General features: G+C 45.0%; 2 protein-coding genes across 2 annotated transcripts; one reads left to right on the top strand and one right to left on the bottom strand.

The window, feature by feature from the left end:
- Positions 1 to 29: 29 nt before the first annotated feature.
- LOC100837058 (putative transcription factor bHLH041) lies at positions 30 to 2980 on the bottom strand. Its single transcript, XM_003565410.3, has 4 exons — positions 2571 to 2980; positions 1801 to 2457; positions 1290 to 1691; positions 30 to 637 (listed from the first exon to the last, which is right to left on the bottom strand). The coding sequence occupies exons 1-4, from the start codon at positions 2730 to 2732 to the stop codon at positions 476 to 478; spliced, it is 1383 nt and encodes a 460-aa protein (XP_003565458.1). The 5' UTR covers positions 2733 to 2980; the 3' UTR covers positions 30 to 475.
- Positions 2981 to 10428: 7448 nt separating this feature from the next.
- Positions 10429 to 13030, top strand: LOC100838976 (translation machinery-associated protein 22). Its single transcript, XM_003564867.4, has 7 exons — positions 10429 to 10742; positions 10860 to 10940; positions 11083 to 11147; positions 11428 to 11509; positions 11745 to 11812; positions 11902 to 11985; positions 12685 to 13030. Exons 1-7 carry the CDS (start codon positions 10580 to 10582, stop codon positions 12739 to 12741), a joined length of 600 nt encoding a protein of 199 aa, XP_003564915.1. The 5' UTR covers positions 10429 to 10579; the 3' UTR covers positions 12742 to 13030.
- The last annotated feature ends 435 nt before the right edge of the window (positions 13031 to 13465 follow it).

Raw genomic sequence — 13465 nt, 5'->3', positions numbered from 1 at the left:
AGTCTCTCACCGGTCGGGTAGGACGCAGGGTAAAACTCGTATGAATTGTCCCCCCTCGAAGGGCGACATGGTGTCATACTGATCACATCACATGTACGGTTTCAGGACTTCGTGCCTAGACTTCCAAAATTTGTGTCAACAAAATTGACCGCCCTTACGTGTCCGGCACTCGGTCCACACAGTTTCGAGGATCCACAAAAAGATGTGTATATATACATGATCGCGCATGAGTCCACAGTATCCCTTTTCCTACATCTCGTTCTACCATTCTACTGGAGTACTCCACCTTTTGTTCTTCTCACCACACCAAACTGCGCCGTCAGTGGGTGGGTGGGCTTGTGCCTATAGCTAAGCTAAGCTAGCGGCGGTCTCCTGAGGCGTGGACCACGACTCAAACGATCGAGCTGATCACGGGCTTTCATTGGCATGCATGAAGCCTCGGCGAAGCAGCGTACAGGAGTAGTATGCAGCATAATCACTTGGCTAATGCCGAAACCCGAGACCGGCCGGTCTCGCCACGGCGCGGGGCGGTCATCGTCTCTGTTGACTGCGACCGGCTGACCGGCAGCGCATCGGCGACGGCCTTCGCCACGGCTTCCCTCACCGCCGCCTCCCCCCACTTGGCGCCCGACGCTGACTGAGAATATCACACAAGAATAAACGTCGTCAGCGATGTATAGTACTCTACGGAGTAGCACAAAATAATAACGGAATCAAGAGCATGCATAACAGTCGTCGCAATCATATAATCGTCGTCACTTATCTCTGCAAGTCCTCGCATTCCCCATCCATCCGTACGTTATTGGCTCATCTCTCGTCTACTGTACGTGGCCTGATATATCGCTGTGACCAACTGTGTCCGGCTGGTACGTCCGGGGAATTTGTCATCTGGGTGTGACATCATGGGTTTGACTTTGATCGTAGGAAGTCTCGCTAGTCGACGAACTTAATTGATGGTGCTACGAATTAATGTGATCAATCATCAGTGTGTGCGTTCTGTTTGGTCAATCGAAAAGATTCGTTTGACAATTCTCATGTAACCTGGTACACACAATTCGATCTAGCCTAGCTTACTACGGAGTAGATCTCATTTATACGTGCACGCACGTCATGCTTAGGCTCTTCGATTGCGACACGTGCGTATGTGTGTTCACACATGCTAAGCTTATGGCAGTACTGTGCTTCACCTGCTAAGCTTATGACAGTACTGTGCTGCTATCTAGGTTAGCATGCGATCAAAACCTAGCTAATGATACCGTGACTCGTAATATTATGGGTACTGTTATTACCTTGAGCTGCATCGTCAGGCTTGCTCGGGGAGCCTCGCCTCCGCCGTCGACGTCGCTGCTGCTCATCGCCACCAGGGTGACATCTTCACCCACCTCGTCTTTCAGGCGCTGCAGAGTCCCGAGCACCACGTTCGTCATGTTGCCGCTGCACTCCGACCTGATCACTGCGATCTTCACCGTGCAAACCTGGTCTTCCTGATCCGCCGTAGAGTCGTCTCTCGTTATCTCGATCTCGACCTTCTCGCCGGCCTTGGTCTCTGCGTCTTCTCCGGTGTTGTCGCTGTTGGCCCGCTGGGCTAGCTGCGCCTGGAGCACCTGGTTCTTCTCCTCGAGCTCGCAGACCTTGGACTTGAGAGAGTTCACGTACTCCCTCGCCGTGATTAGTATCGATGTCTTGTCTTTCTGCCAGAAGAGGCACGCAAATTAAGCATCATTACTCAAAGAACTTGGTACAAATTTGATTTGAAGAATTATGCATATGCGTATAAATGCATGATGTGATGACCTATACCTTTGAGCCAGGAGGGAGGACGGTCTTGAGAGCGTGGAAGCTGTCGTTGAGCTTCTCCCGGCGCTTGCGCTCGGAGATCATGTGCTGCAGCTGGTTCCCTGACGGCTGCAGCGGCTCGGCCGCCGCTGCCTGCTGGTAGTAGTAGGACTGATGCCTCATGCCCGTGTGCATCTTGGTCAGGACCGAAATGGCCGTCTTGAACATCCTCTGCCCGCACGCCGGCTTCGGCCTCCTATGCCTGGGGCCGAGGTGCCGCGCGTAGCGCTTGAACGCGCTCGGCGTCGTCGACATCGCATTCCCACCGGGCGCCGCGATTGCCGCCACAGTATCGTCGTGGAAGTCGAAATTGACGTAGTGGTGCTGGTGGTCGTCGTAAGGGAGCACCATTAATGGCACGTTTGATGAGACCTCCGGGAACTGCAGGCATCCGGTCGTTGGAGCCGTGAGCACCTGCGCCGAGGAGTTCTCCGGGCTGCAGGAGATCGAGGCAGATCGGAACGAGGAGGAGGTGGATGACGAGGTGTGGAGAACGCTGCTGGCGGCGTGGTGCGAAGGGAGGAAGAAGTCGACGGCATGCTGCACGCCCAAGGCGGCACCGTCGCCGGAAGGGGCGTTGTACAGAGCTGACTCGTCGTCCATGCTCATCTCCATGCTGATCTGCACGTATGGAGATATACCAAAATCAATCCTGAATTCGCAAGAAACTTGATCATGAGATCGATTGATTCACAGGCACGTTCGTGCGAATAAAAGGGTTCGAAGATTCTTGCCTGGTTGAGGTGGTGCTGCATCTGGGATGTGACGAGCAGGTCGTGCTGCTGCTGCTGCTCATCCCCATCCCTGCACTGCAGCCCTGCAGCGTAGCCGCACATGAAGCCGCTATTGCCGGTGGTGCTGTTGCCATAGGCATTGATCCAGCTGCTGCTATCCATGGCGCCCAGACGATCGATGAATTAATCTGCGTCTATTGGCGTGGCGTCGTAGCGTCGATTGTCTTGTCTTAATCAAGAGTTGATATATATAGGCACCATGCATATACTGGTGTGGCTAGTCTAAGCTAGTTTAGAACTTTAGCTAGATCAGGATATAGATCCTGAGTGGAAACCTTTAGATCAGGGATAGATTCGTAGTGGAATACCACACGTACGCGCGCGCGTGCAGATACCTATCAGCCAGTGTGTGTTTGGAGTTCTTTGTGCTGGGTGCGAGATTGAGTGCCCGTATATATAGATGCATAGCCGGCAAGAGCATTGGAACCGGTAGATGGCGACTGGCCCGTTCGTCGTGATTGTGATTTGTGACATGGGAGGCATCGAGGAAGTCGAGATCAGGAGATGGGTCGATCGATCTCGGTCGTCGGTGGCACGTGCCACGGTGCCGTTACGCCGTTGCTGCTATTAGCTGCCACTGGCTGGACACTAGCCTAGCTGTAGCTGATGATGGCGCGAGAGATCAGTCAGGAGAAATTAAAATTAACCCGGGGAGAAGATTTTGGGGTTGAGTCCACGGTCCATTAATTTGGTTGGCCGAATTTGACAGCTTTGGGGCGTTGTCGACTTGTCGTGGATCGGTCCACCCAGGCTTTAAGATCGCATGGAACCTTTACTTTTGAATACCTTTTGGACGGGTCTGTAACTTTAGGATTGGATATAGTTTAGGGGAAAATAAATTTAAATTTGAAGCGGGCTTCCTTTTCTATATGTATACTCCCTCCGTCCAACAAAGGATGCATCAACTTTGACTAAATTTGAATCCATTATACACTAAGTCATGTCTAAATACATCTAAATTTTGACAAACTTGAGACATCTTTTGTTAGACGTAGGGAGTACCTCTTTTGATTAAGACCTTGAGTTTTGTTTCGTGCTATTACAAAGACGACGTACAGTGAGTATGAGAGTTAATGGATGTGTACGATCTCCTTAAAGGCGTTGTTTTGGAACACTCCATGTACTTAGCTTGTAAATTGGTGTTTTAGCAGGGCTGTGTATTTGCGTACCATCTTTTGTAATGTGCATCCGAGAATTAATGTAGAGACCGAGAGATTTTGACCGTCCTTTTAGAAAAAAAAAAGAACATGAGAGTTAATGAGTGGGATCGACGTGTGTTCCCATTTTCAAGTTTTGGAGGAAGCTTTGACAGAATTCCATTAACTTTTGGGAAGCGCTAGAAAAAGTTCGTTTTGCATGTAGATTTCTACCGCATGTAAAAGATTACTCGTCAAATGTATGCAGTTCAATGCTTTTATCCCTCTATCTGTTAGAAAGAGTTGGGTGTATTTGGATTGCTTCCCAAATGCACTAAGCCAGGCTTTTGGTCACGACAAAAAAAAAGTTGTTTGTTTGGATGGTTGTCAACTTTTTGGCATGACAATGCTATTTTGCTAATTCTATTGTTTTTTATTTTGCCGAAGTTTCAACTCGTCGCGAACCAAAATCTTGACCATTATTTTGGTAACCAAATTTTTAGTAGCCAACGTATTTGGTGCAAACTTGCAAACTATCTACATGTGAGTATTCTAGAAAAAAATCAGATCTAAAACGTGCATTTGCAGATAAAATGTGGGACTCAAAACACGCGAAAGTCATTATTAACGGCTCCGGTACCTATCGGTGCCATGCAACCTACTACGAACTGCCACATGGCATATATACCATATGCCAATGAAAAATGGGTTAATTTGATCTACGCCACTGTATATTTCATCGGTTGGAGATATGCCATTACAAAAACTTGACTTGGAAAAATGCCACTCTAACTTTGTTATTCCTCTATCAATGTCATTCTATCCACTTAAGACCAATAACTATTCATAAAATACGTGTATTTCAGCATGTACATCAGTATTTACCATAATACCCCTATTTACAACGTTCAACGGTACGTTCGAGTCTTCCAGGCACCATAAAGGTTCAAAAAATTCTATGCCTATGTATATACGTATTTAGATAGTATACGTTCAGCAGTACAATTGGGGACGTGATATGAGGAGCGCGTGGAGATAAGAAGAATAGAACTGTTTGACTTGGGATTGGGATGTCTATATGTATTTAGACAATATACGTGTTGGGATTGGACAAAATGGCATTGATAGAGGTACAAGAAAGTTAGAACGGCATTTCTCCAAGTCAAGTTTTTTTAATGGCATATCTCCAACTAATGTAATAGAGAGTGGCATAGATCCAATTAACCCATGAAAAATATCATTCACACATCATATACCATCGAAGATATTCCAATGAAACATATCAATGAGGTGGGCCCGGCCCAGCGCCACGTGGTAGCCTCTACCTGCACTGTACATGACGGAGCCAGTAGAATTGCCGCTCTCATCAGAACACCTAATTAAACATGATTTTTACATAACCATATGTACTAATGAGAGTGTTGGTTGACATTGTTTTGCAATCGAGTTATCATGGGAAAATTTTAAACTCCATCGCAGGGGAGATTGATTCAGTTTCTGAAAGTTTATGCCAGAAAACGCAAATTTCAAAGCATTGAGTATTTGAGTGAGCAAAATATTGTACAATGAAATGCAGCTTCCATCGGAAGTTCGGAACACATCTCGCCCTCGTGCAAGTTGAAGCTTGCTCTTAAATAATCACGTGCGGTTAGTTTTGGCGTCCACTCAACTAAAGCAACGCGCAAGGAGACACTGCGTGCAACCATAGCATGCAAAGCCGCAAATTTTGATCAAAACATATGACGACCATGCATGTCGATCTGGCTTGTCCAGGAAAAAAAAAGAAACTTCATACTTATGGATTAAAAATTGCAATATATATGGCATCCAACATTAGACCAAATTAACGAGACACTAGGGCATACATGCATAATTTGCATTTATATATCTTTCGGTGGGTCTCTATCACTTAGTTGAATATACTTGTACGTCGCATGTGAGAAGGGTTCGTGTTCACATTGGTTGCATAATGTGCTTAAATTGTATATTAAAATAACCTGGTTAGCTCACATCGCATAACATGGACTAAAATATATCCACAAACATAGAACAAACCTCTGGCTTGGCTTCGGCGTGGTTAATGAAGTGGTTGTACTCCTATCCCGCCAGAGATTAAACACCGTACTTGGAAGATTAAAAAAAAATTCCAGGTTTGATGCCTTCCATCGGCAGAAAATGTACCCGTTGGCGTAGTAATGGCTTCGTACTTGGTCTACTCTTTTGTGGCCAAAGGATCAAGAATTGTTTACCCTGCATGGATGGCATCGCAGCTTGCGTGTTTGATAGCTACTTTGTAATCCTTTTTTGTGTTGTTTTCTTCGCTCGTAATGGTTGGGTATTTTGTGGACCTTGAGGCCATGTGCATCCCTCAATGCAATTTGTCTATTATATGCTCCAATTGTCAAAAAGAAATAGCAAGGCGACAATGGTGACTTTAATTTAATTTTGGAGGTTGTTCACGCTTGTTTGCTGGCCATTTTCAATTTGTTTGAGGTTTTGGCAGACCTCTGAGCCTTCCGTAATCATTTAACCACTCTGGTGTTTTGACTGACCCCCCTTCCCTCCCTAGTTTGTAGGCAAGTGTGTGACACACTGTGCGTGGTATAGGTAAAGTTTGTTCCGTTATCTTCTACTCCATCCGTCCAGCGGCAGAGTTGGAATATTGATTTAGGGTAGGGCAACTGGCCTTTTGGGGCTTTTTTATGGATTTTTTGGGCTTTTTATCATCATTAATAAGTATATATACTATAAAACCAAATTGTTAGGGTGGGCCGGGCCTCACCCGGCCACCCATCTGGCTCTGCCACTGCATCCGTCACATAATTCTTGTCGTGGTTTTAGTTCAAACGAGAGAGTACTCCGTAGTATTGAAAAAACCTGATTTATGGCCGTACCCAAAAAAACGCATAGCTGCCAAGCAAGCCTTCTATGTCTGTGCCAAAACAACTAAAACGTGCGCCACTTTGCGAGCAAGATTGGACGACGAGTGGTTCCATTGACGTAGAATCGGACGGCCCGCACAGGAAATGATTAAGGGTGTCGGTTTGAACGGCCCAGAAATGGCAATGGGGATAAAATCGGACAGTCGACAGCACTGATATAGTATATTGGATGCTCCGTTTTATTGCCGTTGATACGTTTGACGAGTGTACTTTGACTGCTGGCTAGCTGAGTAGGAGTAGTACGACTGTACATTAATTCCCGATTTCCGACAGAGAGGGAGCAACGAACGAGCGAGCCGGGTCCTTATCAGAAAGTTCTCCGCTGGTTCGGAAACTATCTACAGCTACGGCCAGCTCGTAATAACAACCATGCATAGCTTCCGGCCGGGTGGACTCCTGCTCGATATGAAGGGCGCCTCCGGGTGACGGCCAGGCTCGATCGCCTGCCTATTGATACCCTCGATTCAACACAAGGAGACAAAGAAATTAAGGACCGCGCTGGCTGAACGAATTGAACGGCGCACTGCGCCGGAAACACGCCGGAATTCCACAGATCCTACATATAATATAGTATGAATGTTATATGCGTGTATCAGTAAGCTAGTCTTCTTTCAGAAAGTTCGTACGCACGTTCCGGCCTCTCTGCGCGTTGGCACGCATGCAGAGCCCCGGCATTGCTACGTACATGTTCTTGTGCTGACTAAGACGACTCCCGTCCCTTGATATATACTCCAGCTTGCGTTGCAAGCGTAATAGGTCTGTAAAATACATTCGATTCTACACTCTCCAGGACTGAGGACTTTTTTTTTTCAGAGAGGAGCATAGCTCCCGATTTAAATAACGAAATCACACAGTGTACTGTAGGACTGAAGACTCAGCGTGTAAAAACGCATTGGATGCCATCCTATTTTGTGTTCCAAACTGTTTGCAGTACCGGTTTACCAATTCCGGCGTACGGACTTCCGGTCTACAGTTTAAATGTCGCTGCTGAGGCTACGTCTACGTACGTATACAGCGACAGGAGGAGGCGACTGGCAACGTATGGCTGCGGATCTACCAGCTGCTGGGCGATCGATCCTTCTAGAAGCGTATATACGTCGTTGATGTGTGCCTTTGGGTGTCCTGTCGACCACGGAGCACCGACAATGGACAACCCTTGCAGCTGCATCAGATATATCGTTGCTGCTGCTGCTGGTGACCAGATCGTTGCATATGTATATACCTAGGCACCTAGCTAAGTCTACCACCGGCGTCAGCGGCGGACGTCCACGTCGCTAGCTGGCCGGGAGAGTCGTCGCCGATCGATTCATTAGTATGCTCGGGAATAAGTGTGCTTGATATGTCTCGATTGTAGCCATGTCGACCAGAAGATCTGTCTTGTTTTCGAGTCTCAGATTGTTGAGTGTGTAGATTTCTTGTGTTCCTTTCTGTACTCGCAGGTTGAAAGGCTGACACTCCCTCCCGTACATATAAAATCATGGTTTCTTAATGATGATGGACAGTGCCTTTTGATGATGTGGCAAATGTTAAACGTAGAGATAAATCAAGGTTATACTCCCTCCTCCCATATTAAGTGACTTTTTATTGCATGCATGTATGTAGACGCTTTTTATGCATAAATACATCCATATTTAGGTAAATTTGAGTCACTTAATATGAGACGGAGGGAGTAGTTAACATGCAACTCATGCATACGCTCCAAGGTGTGACTAGGTAGCAAACTTCTAATTCTCTCCTCTCCTGTTGAATATCTTAAACACACATCGTTGAAGTATAGTACTCTTTCCGTCCGTAAATAAGTGTACATCTAGTTTTGTCCTAAGTTAAAGATATTAAACTTTGACCAACTTTTTTGGAAAAAAAGCATCAACATTTATGATACCAAATTATTGTCATTAGATCCGTTTTGAAATGTAATTTCATAATATACCGATTTGATGTCATATATGTTGAAACTCTTTTCAACAATGTTGGTCAAGTCTAGAAAAGTTTGACTTAGGACAAACTTAGAAGCACACTTATTTGTGGACGGAGGGAGTAGTGATAAATGCCTTGTGTACGACCTCCTTACGACTTGACGGTGAATTGGGTGAGGATCAAGTTTGATTAGCATGGCCCACAAATCAGATGTGTCTATTTGTACAAAATTAATTTTAATGTCTTTGTGTTGATTACGTGAAAAGGCAGTCGACAACATAAAAAACAACATTATTTAGTGCCACAAAGAAAGAAAGAAAAATGCCATGAACGCTTAAAAGATGACGGCAAGTAGAAACGTCGAAAGAGGCCTGCGAGAATCCCCTAAAATAAGAGGCCTACGAGTGGTATAATGTACACTAAGGACATCTCCAACAAGGGTAGGTACTTAAATTCTCTTTCCTACTTTTTTACTGAGGTGTAACCAAAAGTTAAAGAGATGGTTTCTTCTGCAAGATACCACTACTACACGGGTACCAAGACTAAAAAAGAGAATGACAGTGGGCCTGCTAGAAAAGAAAAAATTATAAAATAAAATATCTCTACATAATAAAGAAGAGATGAGATTAGGATGGAAAAAAAATGATGACATGAAACCTATGTATCCGTGACTCGTTGAAGATGTCCTGATGGCAACGATACCGTCACTCAGTCAGCAAACAACGCACGCCTTTCAACAGGCCAGAAAACATGTAGGCCCAGCATGAGTCCTAGTCCGCGGAGTACACGAGCCTGCATCGACCGTTTCCATTCCCGGCCCTGGCGCCTAATGCAATCGACTCTTTCTCTCCCTAATGACCTAATGATCTTCCGTCCGTGGTCTGCCTGCACGGCTCGGTGGCAAACTTTTGCCAGATTCATGAACCTCAAAATAAAATTGATCTTAGCCGATCAGTCTATATTCTTCGCTGGCACGAGCGTTTGAGAAAATCAGCGGGGCGGAGATTGAACAATTCCAGATCTCTGTGCACCTGGTTTCGCAACATAAATTTTTAACGTTGTCGATCTGTGAAACGTGGAGGTTTTTATTTCTCATCATGTACATTTGTTGTTGCAGTTACGTAAATTATATTTCGATCATTCGGGTTTTCCAAATGTATCGTTTTGGCTTTTGCAACTGAAACCTGTGGGTCGAGCCCTGCTGTTCTCCGAAGAACGTTGACTGTCTGCAGGGTTTGCGCACTCATGGCTGTACTCGTGTTTATTTGCAAAGTATGACTGTATGTTTGCTCGTGTTTATCGGCTAGCAAAAAAACATGGTTACATGTGGAAAACGCCGACTCTTCATCACTTTCGACCCAAATAAGTGATTGTGAAGTTTGTTTTGGACAGTACGCAAATAAGTGATTTTTTTTACCGGGCAAATATTTTTTTTGACAGTAAAGAACCTCTTTATTGCTTAGATGACATGGTTACATCGTAATCACAGCTGGTGATTACGGGCACATATAAGTGAAGTTGATACTCACTCCGTCCTGAAATAAGTGACGACTTGTATAAGAACATATATAAATCCACGTCACTTATTTGAGAATGAAGGAAGTACTTAGAGAAAAGAAAACAGTGAAGTTCAGGCCGTAATATGGACGGGCATAGCCCAATATGACAATACTTACCCCAGCCCAACGAAGCCCATGCTGGGAAACGAAAAGCAAGCTAGGCTGCAGTAGCCCGTAGCCCAGCCCAATACGGAGCTGCTGACTCTCCAACTTTTCCTTTTTCTCTTGCGCGTCCCCAAGAGGAGAAAGAGAAACGGAAAAAATCGCATCCACGGCGAGCACGAGCACTCGAGCAGGGCAACACAGATTCGCGCAGCCCGCCGCCCCCCATCATCCCCTTCGTCGAGCATTCCGCACCAGATCGGGTCGAATCGAATCCGGAGGAACCGGCGGCGATGGCGGCTGAGAAGCCAGCTCCGGTGAAGGTGCTCTACTGCGGCGTCTGCGGCCTCCCCGCGGAGTACTGCGAGTTCGGCCCCGACTTCGAGCGCTGCAAGCCCTGGCTCCGCGCCCACGCGCCCGGCGTCTACCCCGACGAGCTAATCGCCTCCTCCTCCGGTTCGCCGCGCTGACCTAACTGCCTTGCTTGTTTTCCCCCTCCCCCTCTTTGTTTGCGCTCCGTGTTGGCTCGACTCTCTGACGGTGCGTGTCGTTTGATCTGTTTGGGGCGTGAAGGCGGCGACGACAAGGACGTGGATAAGGTCGCCGTGCGCCTGCAAGGCGTCGGTATCTCCGCCGATGGCTCCACCAGTGCAGGTTGGCGTAAACTCATGCCCGTCTCTTTTTTCCCCTCTACAAATTTGTTGTGTTATACTCTTAGTGATGTAGCGAGAGTGGATGTGAGTCTTCGATTTAGCATACGATCGGTCAAAGTTGATTGATGTTCCTGTGTTTGCAGGGGGTGCTTCAGCATCTAAGCAGGAAGACGTGAAACGCCTGCCTGGTGGTAAGCTCAAGAAAAAGGTTGGTTCCCTTGCACACTTTCCACAATCCACTTTCTAGCTGTGTAGCTTCACCATTAGATGTTACTCTGAAATCGAGGAATTGAAACTGAATATTTGTTATTTGGGTGTTTGATGCAACCTCATGTTTCACTCCAGTACTAGTTACTTTGGCATGTGACATGACCATTTTATGCTCGACTGCTATTGTATTCATGTCTATGGGTTTGAGTTGGGGCCAGTCTAAATCTATATATATATATGCCATTTTTGGTGGATAAATTCCCCTTGTGTATCTGTAGGACAAGCAAGAGGTTATTATTGAGAAGATTGTCCGCAACAAGCGCAAATGTGTTACTGTGGTGAAAGGTCTGGAATTGTTTGGTGAGTGGTGTTGAATAAGCCCTCTTGTTTACGAGTTAAATGGCTGTGCACGAACTGTTTCCAGCTAATGAAGTAAGCTGGATGGACATCATTTTAAACTCTGTAGAAGAGTTTGTTCTACAGATACTATATCCAGGCTTAAGCTGAACCTGTGTTAAAGTTTCATGGTGGTAGATCTTTGCTATCAATGATGGCCATTGTTTAATAGATCATATTTGTCTGCTGAACTCTTTAGGTGTAAAGCTAACTGATGCTTCAAAGAAGCTCGGGAAGAAGTTTGCTACTGGAGCTTCTGTTGTTAAGGTATACTAGTATCTAGAGATTATCAAGACTTCTGATATTCATTTAAGCTTTGTTTAATCATCAATCTTTTCTTGTAATATGTTCTCCAGGGCCCAACTGAGAAGGAGCAAATTGATGTGCAAGGGGACATATCATATGATGTTGTGGAGTTCATTACAGATACATGGCCTGATGTAATTTATCCATCATCTCTGCATTTTTTTTATGGTTTACATCTTCTGTATGCTTTCATGGATGATAACTTTCTGGTACTTTATCAACTTGACAATTCAATTTGGTTTCACAAGAACATGGGGAGAACATCCACTATCTATTTAATCTAATATTTTTTCTTGGCACTAACTATTTAACAAAATAAATGTTCAATAATGCACTTCCATGCTGAGAAAGTGGAAATGTATAGGAACATAGAGCCATGGTAGCTTTTTTTGGTTATCTTGTATTCGGTCAGCGCCTCAGTGGTTAGGCTAGCCCGATCATTCTTGCATTTGTCACATTTGCCTGAGAAAGTTTAAGCCTTTAAGGTAGCAACAATGGGGAGCCTATCTCCCATGGTTCAAGTCCTGTTCTCAACAAACAGCAGTCGCCCAAAGTCCTCATCAATTCCTTATATAGGTTCCCTTTTTTAATGGCATATTCTTATATCTTTGGGGAAAAAATATTGTCGCTATTTTTCGTTCTATTTCTGGACTAATCATGAGTACAATTTGTTATGCATTTGCGCCGTAACACTGATAAAAAGGTTATTTGAGTTGTTTCACATATTACGATCATGATATGATTACTGCCAGTCAAATTTTGTTAATATTAATGGCTTATGAAAGGTGACTTTTCAATACTTATGGCTTTCTCCTTGCCTTTATACTTTCTAGGTACCTGAATCGGCCATCTATTTCATTGAAGATGGAAGGAAGGTTGCCGCTGCTTGATGTTGTATAATTTGCAAGGCAAAACACCACTGGAGTTAGAGGTATAGCCAAAATATAAGGCGAGATATGGCTGTCAAGGCATGGTCTCCTGCATGAGTTCTCATCTCAGACGACTGTTCTTTTTAATTTCTGGGCTCAATTCACTTGTGGTGTTTTATCTACCACTGGCACCTTGCCTCCGTGTACCAACTTTATTTAGCAATCGAGTTCCTGCAAGCCAGTATAATATCCATTTGAAGTTTCGTGTTGGTATCTCAGATATTTGGAGCAATTTCGTACAATCTGTTCATCAACTTGCAAGAGTTGGGTGCTGATTAGCAGTGCTCCAGCATTTTGTGCTTTCTTGAAACAACCCAGTGTTTTGTGTTACTTTTTATCTATTGCATCCAGCGTGCTAGTAAGAGAAATCTGAATGATGCAAAACATCTTGGCAACTGATCATTGGTATGTAGAATATGTAACTTCACACTAACCTGTAGAATGAACACTGATCTGTAGCATGTGTTTTCACTTTGCACGTTCAAAACAAAAAATGCTCAAAAAAAAATGGTCCGGATGGCCATGCCATCATTTAAAGTCTAGTATTTCCTTGAGTTCATCATTATCGGCAAACTTTACTCCCAAAAGCTGACGGTTTTGTTCGATCGATTGCTACGATCGACAATAGACGGTGCGGGGAGAGATCTAAGCAAGAAAGGACAAGATGCCGCGAGAAAGCAGAATT

This window comes from Brachypodium distachyon, chromosome 2, assembly GCF_000005505.3.
Source record: "Brachypodium distachyon strain Bd21 chromosome 2, Brachypodium_distachyon_v3.0, whole genome shotgun sequence".
NCBI classification, from domain to species: domain Eukaryota; kingdom Viridiplantae; phylum Streptophyta; class Magnoliopsida; order Poales; family Poaceae; genus Brachypodium; species Brachypodium distachyon.
The sequence above is the reverse complement of the archived record's forward strand: the minus strand, read 5'-3'. Positions and strand labels throughout refer to the sequence as shown.

Bases quoted from the DNA above. Each gene is read 5' to 3' on its own strand.
- LOC100837058 (XM_003565410.3), bottom strand. From the start codon at position 2,732: ATGGATAGCAGCAGCTGGATCAATGCCTATGGCAACAGCACCACCGGC. The intron at 2,458-2,570 runs GCAAGAATCTTC...CCATACGTGCAG, and splicing joins TGCAGCACCACCTCAACCAG to ATCAGCATGGAGATGAGCAT. The intron at 638-1,289 runs GTAATAACAGTA...TGATATTCTCAG, and splicing joins GCCTGACGATGCAGCTCAAG to TCAGCGTCGGGCGCCAAGTG.
- LOC100838976 (XM_003564867.4), top strand. From the start codon at position 10,580: ATGGCGGCTGAGAAGCCAGCTCCGGTGAAGGTGCTCTACTGCGGCGTC. The intron at 11,510-11,744 runs GTGAGTGGTGTT...TGAACTCTTTAG, and splicing joins GAAAGGTCTGGAATTGTTTG to GTGTAAAGCTAACTGATGCT. The intron at 11,813-11,901 runs GTATACTAGTAT...TATGTTCTCCAG, and splicing joins CTGGAGCTTCTGTTGTTAAG to GGCCCAACTGAGAAGGAGCA.